The sequence below is a fragment of the Sinocyclocheilus rhinocerous genome, unplaced genomic scaffold, assembly GCF_001515625.1.
Source record: "Sinocyclocheilus rhinocerous isolate Xijiao unplaced genomic scaffold, SAMN03320098_v1.1 scaffold7775, whole genome shotgun sequence".
Taxonomy (NCBI): Eukaryota; Metazoa; Chordata; class Actinopteri; order Cypriniformes; family Cyprinidae; genus Sinocyclocheilus; species Sinocyclocheilus rhinocerous.
Genome location: NW_015650434.1, coordinates 1 through 11,995, shown reverse-complemented (window position 1 = coordinate 11,995; position 11,995 = coordinate 1). Strand labels below are relative to the sequence as shown.

The 11,995-nt window shown below is 39.9% G+C and overlaps 1 protein-coding gene across 1 annotated transcript; it reads right to left on the bottom strand.

Annotated features, from left to right (window-relative positions):
- Nucleotides 1-1,376: 1,376 nt before the first annotated feature.
- LOC107712035 (uncharacterized) lies at nucleotides 1,377-10,583 on the bottom strand (the record flags this gene model as incomplete). The annotated part of the gene is made up of 3 exons (XM_016517166.1): nucleotides 10,282-10,583; nucleotides 9,607-9,909; nucleotides 1,377-1,679 (listed from the first exon to the last, which is right to left on the bottom strand). Coding segments are annotated over exons 1-3 (826 nt in total), but the record flags the coding sequence as incomplete, so codon positions are not given.
- Nucleotides 10,584-11,995: the final 1,412 nt, after the last annotated feature.

Here is an 11,995-nt window from a genome sequence, read left to right as displayed (position 1 = left end):
ACGATGTTAAATCCATATATAAGATAGATCTGAGGAAAAATGCATTACTGGTCGGTGCCATCTAGCGTGCAGGCGTGAATTAGCAGAAGGCGATCAATCGTTTCGTGCTCGATGTGATTTCACCATTCGTCGGCGATTCACCTCACTTTTTCGCATCGCGCTCATCGTGAAACGGCCTTAACACACTACTTACATTAAATGCATATAAATATCAGTTGTCAGTCTATATCTCCCAATAATATGTCTTAGTAAGGTGATATTTAAATAGTTAGTCTTATGATCCAAGTTCTGTAGTTTCAAAACTTATAATACAATGCAATACAATTATGACTGAGAGATGAACAAATAAACGTTCCTCAAAAACCTAATGATCATATTTGATACTTACATTTTAACATGAGTTTTCTAAAATAATTATGTATGGATAATCAAGTAAACCGAAGTTGCTTCAATCTAGCATGTGTTCATCATGAGATATTACTAACAATATCAAAGTTATTCTAACGTTTATTTTATAAAAATCAGGTAAGATATCACAACAACAACAACAACAAAACATATCACAAGCTGAAGGTGCACAATTAAACTAAAAGGTCTTTTACTTGCTAAACAATCATAAACTATCAATCAGATGACAGAAGGCATGTAGTAGATTGGGGTACATGATTCTCAGCAAAGGTTTGATCATGTGGATAATTTAGAGGCAGTGGCGGACAGTAACGGAGTAGCTTTACTTCGTTACTGTACTTAAGTACATTTTAGGTTTGAGAAGAAAAAAATCATTATGAAAATATAATTATATTTTCCTTAAAATGTTCTTCCTAACTTCAGGCCTTATTCTCATGTCATATATAACTGTGATGTTCTGCAAAACAACAAGCTTTAAAACACTTTTTTCTTACTGGTGAAAATCAGATGGTCAAATGTTTTCTCTCAGGTACTTCGCAGTGTAAGCTTCACAGTGAACATTACTACATCACTCTCGTCAACGCAGTCCATATCAACAACAACAATATATCTTGACTCCATATAGTGGTTATTTTGAGCAGTAGGATTGTATTTTGAGCAGTAGGAATATAAAATTAAATTAAGTAGCCTATATAAAATTGCAAAATAAATCTATTAGTACTTTTTTACTTAAGTACATGAAAAATCGAGTACTTTTCTACTTTCACTCGAGTAAAATTGAAAAAGGAGTACTTTTACTGGAGTAATATTTTATTATACTATCTGTACTTTTACTCAAGTACTTGATTTGTGTACTTCGTCCACCACTGTTTAGAGGCCTGTATCAAATATAATAAAGTAGCCTTTACAAGGTTGAAAAGATTCAGTTCACACAACAGAATCTCACCTGACCAAAGACAACTACTCACCATGGATTTCAACATTGACTTCCCTGTATTTGGTCCCTCTGCAGTTGCTGATTTGTAGTTTATAAAGTCCAGAGTGTTTAATTGTGGAATTCATGACGGTCAGAGATCCAGTCTTCTGGTCCAGCATCAGTTTTTCTCTAAATATCTCATTAGGACCACCAAATGTCTTTGTGGTCTCTCCAATCATTTGAGCAATGAGGCGGTCTTCATCTCCAAACTTCCACAGGATCAGATCATCCTTCTGTATTTTAGTATAAGTGTCTATAAAGACACAATCTCTCTCCATCACTGAAAGCACCCGCACTTAATTTGTGCCAGCAGTGCATAGAAACAGAAAAAGACAAAGAAATGTTGCAATTCGATCAGATGTGTGCATGTGAAGAACATATTTTGTAATGAACAAAACAAAAGATAATCAGATTCTGTTTTATCAGTTTGAAAAGGACATGATTTGAAGTCTTCTCACAATATTGTCATTATTAAACACATCACTGTCTCAGTTTCTGTTTGCTGCACAATACTGGTGAGAAGCAAATTGTGTCTCCAGTGATTTACTACTTCTGCAGTATCAGTACCAGCTGCTAGATCACACCACATGGGCAAAAGCATGTTTATTTGCCTATGTGGCTCAATAGGACAATGTTAATCTTCAATTTATGAAGACTGAAATAATTCACAGAACAATGTTTGAATGACGTCTGATCATTATTGCACTGAAAGACTTACCACTACGGGTTGCACAGACTAGTTGACTTACTGTTTCCATACAAATTACTTAAAAAAAAAAAATCCTATAGATTTATAGTGGCTGTAATATTAATGCTGTCCTATAGAGGGGATATACATACAGAATAAGAAATCTTTGAACTCCACTTTTATTTTCCATCAGTTAAAATTATAAATAAATATACATATACTGTTCAGGACAGAATTGATTTAGATTTTTCATTGAATTTATTATTTTGTATATGTCTACTCAAGTGAGGACTTTAATTTTGAAAAGCAGTCACATAGTTCAAGAAGCAGGAAGTTCGAGCAGTACTGCAGTGAGTCAGCAGAATGTTGTAGCTGTTCTGTGTGAGGCTCATTCTGAAATATCTTCTTTCTTCTGTTAGACGCAATGTCTGTGAGTACGCAGTGTTGAATATATTGTGTGATACATATAAGAATGTTATTTTGATATAATTATAGTGTATATTTTCTTTGTTTTTTGTATATTTTTACAGTTTCACAGTTGAATCATAAACTTCAGAAACGACTTGATGTCTCCGGCGAGGAGTCACTGTTTAACTTACTGGATAGTTAGATGCCAGAGAAGTCTAATAAGGCCAGTATAGTGAAAAGACAATGATACAACGGACTGAGAAGGATGCTCAAGAATTGTGTGGAATCAAGATTTAGACATTCAAGAGACTCTATCACATCAATCTGATTTTCCTGCATACGATCAAGCCTCACATAAGCATGGCAGAAGGTCAGATAGACTCGGCAGATCTTAAAGGCACAGGGGAAGATGTGCATTCCGTCAGCACACGTTCCTCTAAAGCATCCAGTCGTTCTTCGAGGGGACCCAGTCGTCACTCAAGTGCCAGCATCCAGATACAAGCAAGAATATCATGTTGCTTTTCCACCTTTCTCAGTGTTTGTGAATTTTGTACGTTCGGAAGCAAAAGCACGCACAGATCCAAGTTTCAATACATTCCCTCATGCAAGATATGAGAAAGGAGAAAGATTTGAGAGACAAAGACAAATGCCAATATCCGTTCACAAAACTCAAGTTAATCCTTCTACTAGAGCACGAGCCGAACAGGAAAAGATATCAGTCAGCCCAAATAAAATCTGCCCAATACATGGAAAACCCCATCCTTTAAGAAGATGCAGAGGGTTCAGAGAGAAATCTATACAAGATAGAATGCAGTTCCTGAAAGAGCAGTCCGTGTGCTATCATTGCTGTTCCTCCACTGATCATCTTGCCAGGTATTGCACTGTGGAAGTTCAGTGCAAAGAGTGCGGTAGTGACCGTCACCCATCAGCCCTTCATCCAGGTCCTGCCCCCTGGAAATCTCAGGCATCTACCCCTGCCTCAGAGTATGGCGGGGAGAAAGACAAATCAGTTAATCATGAGGTTACATCTGAGTGCACGGAAGTCTGTGGAGAAGGTTTGAGTGCACGGTCTTGTTCAAAAATGTGTCTAGTTTCGGTTTATCCAGCTGGACACAAAGAGAAAGCAAAGAGGATGTATGCTATCCTAGATGAGCAAAGCAATCGCTCCTTGGTGAGAAAAGATTTCTTTGACATCTTTAACATCAAGACAAGCCCATTTCCCTACACACTAAAAACATGTGCAGGGCTTCTAGAAACAGCTGGTAGAAGAATTTTTGATTTCATTGTGGAATCTATTGATGGGAAGATACGTCTACCTCTCCCTTCTCTTTTAGAATGTAATCAGATTCCAAACAATCGTACAGAGATTCCGACTCCTGATGCAGCGTTCCATCACAGCCACCTGAGACAAATAGCACCGGAAATACCACCTCTCGACTCCGATGCTGAGATTCTTCTATTACTGGGCAGAGACATCCTACAAGTGCACAAAGTGCGCCAACAAATTAATGGCCCGAATGATGCCCCCTTCGCTCAAAAACTGGATTTGGGCTGGGTTGTCGTCGGGGATGTGTGTCTCAAAGGAGCTCATAGGCCATCTTCAGTTCATACTTTCAAGACTTTCATCTTGGAAAGTGGCCGTCACAGCTTTCTGAGTCCATGCTACAGTCAAATCAAGGTAAAAGAGAAGTTGGATGTAAATCCACAATGGCAACAATCTCTAGAAGCCTCACCCGAGGACCCCTTTCTGTTAGTGTCTGATGGTGAAAAGATTGGTCGTTCAGTTTTCTCCTACACAGCGAATGATTATAAGATTGCTCCATCTGTGGAAGACACTAGGTTTCTCCAGATCATGGACAAAGAGGTCTTCCAAGACAGCTGCAATAGTTGGGTTGCTCCGTTACCTTTTCGTGAGCCCAGACAAAGTCTACCTAACAACAAAGACTATGCATTGAAACGTCTTCTTGCACTGAGACACACTCTGAACAAGCGACCGCAAATGAGAGCACACTTCCTGGAATTTATGGACAACTTGCTAAAAAATGAGCATGCAGAGATTGCACCGCCTCTTCAGCATGGTCAGGAAGTGTGGTACTTGCCGCTGTTTGGAGTGTATCATCCTAAGAAACCTAATAAAATACGAGTTGTCTTCGATTCAAGTGCACCCTATGAGGGAGTTTCACTGAACAGTGTGCTTCTCACAGGCCCTGATTTGAATAACAGCTTGCTAGGGGTCCTGATGAGATTCCGTAAAGAGCCTGTGGCTATTACTGCTGACATACAGCACATGTTTCATTGTTGTCGGGTTAGGGAGGATCATAACGATTATCTTAGGTTCCTGTGGTACAGAAACAATGACCTTAACAGTGAGATTGTGGATCACAGAATGCGTGTGCATGTTTTCGGGAATAGCCCATCACCAGCAGTGGCTATTTATGGCCTACGGAGAGCAGCCAAAGAATATGAAGAGAGTTTTGGCAGTGACACCAGAAAGCTGGTAGAGAAGGAGTTTTATGTTGATGACATGCTGAAATCATGTGCTACAGAGGCTGAGGCGATCGATCTTCTCAAACGTACACAAGAGATGCTTGCAGTGTCTAATCTTAGACTGCACAAGATTATCTCCAACTGTCCAAGTGTGATTGAAGCTTTTCCTTTGGAAGATCGTGCTGATGGCATTAAGGATCTGCAACTTTTCTCAAATGGCCTTCCTATCCTGCGTAGTCTTGGTGTGTCCTGGAACATTGCAACAGACACTTTCATGTTTCATGTTTCAGAAGATGACAAGCCTTTCACTCGGAGAGGAGTTCTGTCTACCGTGAATGGCTTGTATGACCCTCTTGGATTCCTTGCGCCTGTTACCATACAAGGGAGGTTACTGTTGAGGGAACTTACCAAACAAGGCGAGAGCTGGGATTCACCTTTGCCAGAGGACATGGAGGCTGAGTGGAGAAAATGGAAAAATTCTCTTCAAGATTTAAAAGAGCTTCAAATACCACGTGTTTGCACATCCATCCCTTTGTCTGATGTCCAGAGTAAAGAACTTTATGTTTTTGCGGACGCATCAGTCAAGGCTATTGCTGCTGTGGGATACCTAAAGGTGACAGATCATCATGGTCACACAGATGTTAACTTCTTGTTTGGAAAATCAAAATTAGCACCACAGCCAGACATTACTGTCCCAAGACTGGAGTTGTGTGCTGCTGTATTAGCAGTGGAGATTGCAGAGTTGATTGTGGAAGAGATGGACATGACCTTCGATCATATCTGGTATTACACTGACAGTAAAGTAGTACTAGGCTACATTCGTAATCAAACACGGAGGTTCTATGTCTACGTGAACAACCGAATTCAACGAATCCATAAATCCAGTTCACTTGCACAATGGCAATATGTTCCCACAGATCTTAACCCAGCAGACCACGGATCCAGATCTGTACCTGCAGCTTTCCTAGGTTCCACTTTGTGGCTTACAGGCCCACACTTCCTGCATAATTCCCAGTTTCGGTCTGAATCACAGGAATCATTTGAGCTTGTGGATCCAGCCTCAGATCCTGAGATACGCCCACAAGTGTGTACGAACCTAACTGAAGTTCCCAAGTTCACATGGAACTCCGAGAGATTAAGGAGGTTCTCTAACTTTAACACTCTCATCAGAGCGATAGCACGTCTGATTCACATTGTAAGTTCTTTTGCCAAACAATCACAAGATGTTAATTGCAGAGGATGGCACATCTGCAGCATAGGTCCTTCCGAAGAAGAGCTGGAGAAAGCAAAAATCCTTGTGCTGAAAAATGCTCAATATGAGAGTTATCCGACAGATATTAAAAACATAATTGCAGCTCACAAACTTACTCAGAAAAGTGCATTGAGGAAACTATCTCCTGTCCTTGACAGCAATGGATTACTTCGAGTAGGAGGCCGTATTGCCAAATCAGGTCTGGAACCTTGTGAAGTCAACCCTATTATCATCCCGGGTACACATCATGTAGCAATGCTGATCGTGCGACATTATCATGAGGCTGTGAAACATCAGGGCAGGCACTTTACAGAAGGTGCAGTTAGAGCCGCTGGATTTTGGCTAGTAGGAGGTAAAAAGTGTATACGCAGTTTGCTTTTCAAGTGTGTAATCTGCAAGAAGCTGCGAGGGAAGACAGAACATCAGCAGATGTCTGACTTGCCAGCAGAACGGCTGACGGTAGCTCCACCCTTCACATATGTGGGTGTTGATGTTTTCGGACCATGGGAAGTGACTGCCCGTAAGACCAGAGGAGGTCAAGCTAATTACAAGAGGTGGGCAGTTATGTTTTCATGTATGTGCACAAGAGCTGTCCACATCGAAGTAATTGAAGCAATGAGCTCTAGTAGTTTCATCAATGCCCTAAGGAGATTTTTTGCTATCAGAGGGCCAGCTAAACAACTACATTCAGATCGTGGCACAAATTTCGTTGGAGCTTCTCGAGAACTCAAAATGGATGAATCTAGTGTCAGTTCAGAGGATGTTCAGAAATATCTGAAGGAACAATATTGCACCTGGAAATTCAATCCACCTCACGCATCTCATATGGGTGGTCACTGGGAGCGAATGATCGGGATTGCTCGTCGCATTCTTGACTGTATGCTTCTCAATGAGAAATCTTCCCGTCTCACACACGAAGTCTTAACAACATTCATGGCGGAAGTTACTGCAGTGATGAATTCACGGCCTTTAATCCCAGTGTCCTCTGACCCAGAATTTCCCTTTATTCTCACCCCTGCCACTCTTTTGACACATGCAACACCTGCAACACCTCCCCCACCTGGAGACTTTGGGAATAATGAGTTGCTGAAGGAAGAATGGAAAAGGTTAGCCGGGTTAGCCGACATCTTCTGCAAGGTCCTAGAGTCTGGAGGAAGGGTGGAGAAGCTCATAGCCCAAGTTGCTTGAAGTCCAGTGTTAAGTTTCCACAGGCTGTGATGATTTGGGGTGCAATGTCATCTGCTGGTGTTGGTCCATTGTGTTTTTTGAAAACCAACGTCACTGCACCCGTTTACCAAGACACTTTGGAGCACTTCATGCTTCCTTCTCTTTTTGAACTTTTTGAAGATGCTGGTTTCATTTTCCAGCAGGATTTGGCACCTGCCCACACTGCCAAAAGTTGGTTAAAGAATTAATTATTTTGTATACATCTACTCAAGTGAGGACTTTAATTTTGAAAAGCAATCACATAGTTCAAGAAGCAGGAAGTTCGAGCAGTACTGCAGTGAGTCAGCAGAATGTTGTAGCTGTTCTGTGTGAGGCTCATTCTGAAATATCTTCTTTCTTCTGTTAGACGCAATGTCTGTGAGTACGCAGTGTTGAATATATTGTGTGATACATATAAGAATGTTATTTTGATATAATTATGGTGTATATTTTCTTTAATTGTTTTTTGTATATTTTTACAGTTTCACAGTTGAATAATAAACTTCAGAAACGACTTGATGTCTCCGGCGAGGTTTTTTGAGTCACTGTTTAACTTACTGGATAGTTAGATGCCAGAGAAGTCTAATAAGGCCAGTATATATACTGTGAGAGCAATCGACAGGTTATGTTTGTTTATACCATCTGGATACTTAATATTGATCAGATTAATGCATGTTTTACAAAGTTTATTGTATAAGTAAGTTAATCGCCTTTCTTAAGTAATGTTCTGCTACACTGTAATGCACACACATACAGACAGTATAGCTCAGACATCACGTGCAGATTGCGTGCACACAGAAACATTCACAGCAACATCACGAATCACGGATGTGTGTGTTGTGGAGCAATGGTCCTCTCAGTATTGTGAATGAAGCTCAAAAAGCAGAGTTCTAGATGTAAAAAAATAAGACATTATTGAACACAGCAATAAAGCTGAGATGACAGCCACCGCATCTGAATCTATTCTGTCCAGGTATCAACTTTTTTACCTTATTCTTGTCAGCTCTTGGCCAATGGTATCACAGTTACATTGATTTCATTCCTCTGATTTGCTACAATTAATTTTTACTCCTCCTGGCATATTTTCTAATTGTGGAATCCTGCTAATCCTGTTTGAACCATCTTCAAAATAATCTTTATCTCACCCCTCCCACTGCAGGTGTCCTCATGGGCCATTCATCAAACTTGTTTGTGCTATCCCTGACATATTCTTGGAAGTCACCCAAAGTTCACTGGTTCACCCAAGTTCATCGGTGCAGTCCAATGGAAAGCACCCATACTTGCCCATTGGAAAGCACCTAAGACTCACAGTCTGTATTAAGACATCCAATATTGAAACTATCATCATATTGATCAGTCTATTTATTATTGTTATAGCCACACATCATATATTTTGAGTAAAATATCACAACACATTTTGCTTGAAAACGCACAAAAGTTCTGCTATGGGTTTGTTTGGAACTATTTTTGTTGCAGAAAGAGCAAAAATTGGTGTTTAAAATTGTGCCTAAAATGCAATTTACTTAATATTAACTAGTTTCTTGAAAGTTTGTATAAAATCAGTACGTTTGCAATTGTGCTCATATTCGTGAAAATAGCTGTCTTGCTCTTGTGATATTGTTTAATTATATGTTAATTATATTATATAATATAAAAACAATATCTCATACAAGTACTTTTTTTGCAATTACATCTTGAAATTTTTGGGGTATTTGTATAAACTTTGGTAAAAATTCCCCATTAAATTCCGACCCAGCATAACAGTATCAAAATAAATCAAATTAGACATAAGTTATTGATTGCATTTGAAGCAGGAAGTTTTACATCCAATTACAATAATGATGTTAACAATTAAAGTTGGAGAGACACTGCACAGGTAGGATTTATTCACACATAATCTGTAAGAAATATGACCCACAGACAAAATTATAAAAATTAGCTTTTATATAGGAGCAACAGTTTTTTTGTGAGTTTGACTCTAGGCTTGAGGCTTCACAAGCCAAAATCACAGTTTGTTCACAAACGTTATCCTTTGTTTGCAAATTGTGGCTTGTTGCAAAGCATTCCCATCACTTGCGTTTTTTTATCAATGACATCATCAGCAATTAGTCAACGTCGACTCGACTTTAATCACACATGTCGACTTAAAAAAAAATCTGAGGTCGTTCAACCCCTACTCACCAGTGACAGTAACAATGAATGTCTTGTATTTGGGTTCTCTGCTGCCGCTGATCTTTACTCGATAAACCCCATCATGTATGGGTCTGATGTTTGTGATGGTCAGTGATCCAGTCGTCTCGTCCAGCTTCAGTCTGTCTCTGAATCTCCAATCAGGACCATCATGTGTCTCTCCATTCCTTTTTTTTATTTCAGCTATGGGAGACTTCTCAGTTTCAAACTTCCACTCTATCTCATCATCTGTCTGTATTTCAGCACCAGTGTTTAGTCTGACTTCATCTCCATCCATCACTGACAGAATGTTCACTTCATGTCACAACAGTCCATATAAACAGAGAAATGAGATTATAATAAATCAGTCATTACAGCTTCTTTGGAATTGAAAAGAAAGAAATGGTCTTTGTGTGTGTATATCAGCAAGAACAAACTGCACAGGTAATTGTGACACTAATAACAGTAATATATTGCAAAAAATGTTAACATAAATGCAATAATTATCTATGCATGCACATTATGATTAATCTGTACGGTACTTTTGTACTACATTAATTCATTTTTGTTCGTCACAGTATTGAATAAACTGAGGAAAATACTAAATGACAAATTACAATAACACACTATAAAATGCAGTATAATTTATTGTAAATCTGTGTTCATTTCAGAGCACAAACTACTCACCATTGATAGCAACACAAAATTTCTTCTTTGTGGTTCTTCTGCTGTTGCATATCTGTAGTTTATAATTTCCAGTTTGTTCATTTGTGATGCTCTTGATAGTCAGAGATCCAGTCTTGTCCAGCTGCAGTGCGTTTATGAATCTCTTGTCAGCATCAGGATATGTGATCTCTCTAGTCTGTCCCATCATTTGAGCAATGAGTTTGTTTTCATCACCAAACATCCACTGTATCTCATCATCTCTGTGTATTTCATTGCCAGGGTTTAAAGTGACAGATTCTCCCAACGTCACGTTTTTATTCTCCACTTTATTTGTGTCAGCAGCACATAGAAACGGAGAAAGAAAATGTTGCCATTAGATCAAGTGTGTGCATATGAATATCAGCATTTGAGCTTTCCACATCTCTCCTCAACCACCACCAGTGTGCAGCATCCACTTGGATGATGCTATGGCAGCCACAGGACAACGGCGCCAGTGCACTCACCACACACCAGCTACAGGTGGAGAGGAGAGAGAGTCATAGAGCCAATCAAGTGAATGGGGATTATTAGGAGGCCATGATTGAAAAAGGCCAGTGGAGTGAATTTGGTCAAGACACCGGGGTTACGAGAAGTGCCATGGGATTTTTAATGACCACAGAGAGTCAGGACCTCGGTTTAATGTCTCGTCCAAAAGACGGTGCCCCCTTCTTTTTTTTTTGACAGATAGTGTTCCCGTCACTATACTGGGGCGTTAGGACCCACACAGATCACAGGGTGAGCACCCCCTGCTGGCCTCACTAACACCTCTTCCAACAGCAACCTAGTTTTCTCAGGAGGTCTCCCATCCAGGTACTGACCAGGCTCAACCCTGCTTAGCTTCAGTGGGCAACCAGTCTTGGGCTGCAGAGTGATATGGCTGCGGCCATGGCCTTGATGTAACTGAACTGCTCTTAGAGTGGTTTACACTGCTGAATAAAGAGCCTGTGCTGAAGATGCAATGCTTTACAAAAACCATAATAAAATACAGTGGCTCACATCATCCTCTAGTGTCAGGGATGATCTGGTTTTGTGCACATGAAATGCACCAGAAAACTAGCACGTCTTATGTTCTGTCACTTCAATCAACACTGTGCAGAGACTGTTATGCTGTTATGCTTCGTGTAATAACATTTCATTTTTTGTGGGACTTTTGTCACTTTATTTGAAGGACAGTAGAGAAGTTAAAGGAAATCACTAGAGAGAAGAAATGTAAAAGGAACACAACAATGACCATAAGTGACACTGAATCTCTGGTGTTTTAACATGTTTGGATCATGTGTATTAACCGCTAACTAGATCATGCCTTAAATACAAATATGTGTTTATGTGACAATTTAATTCACTGAGTAAAACTTCTTAACGTATAAAGCAGGGGTGGGGAACGTTGATCCTGGAGGGCCACTGTCCTGCAGAGTTTAGCTCCAACCCTGAAAAAAATACCTACCTGTATCCTGAAGAACTTGATTAGCTTGTTCAGGTGTGTTTGATTAGAGTTGGAGCTCAACTCTGCAGGGACACCAACCCTCCAGGATCAGCGTTCCCCACCCCTGGTATAAAGTTGATAAAACCAACAACAGACACACACTGAACACCAAAATGACAGAGTAAGTCTGTATGTCAAAGAGTTTGAGCTGAATTATCCACAGAGAGAGAAAAAATATATATACAGTGGGTACGGAAAGTATTCAGACCCCCT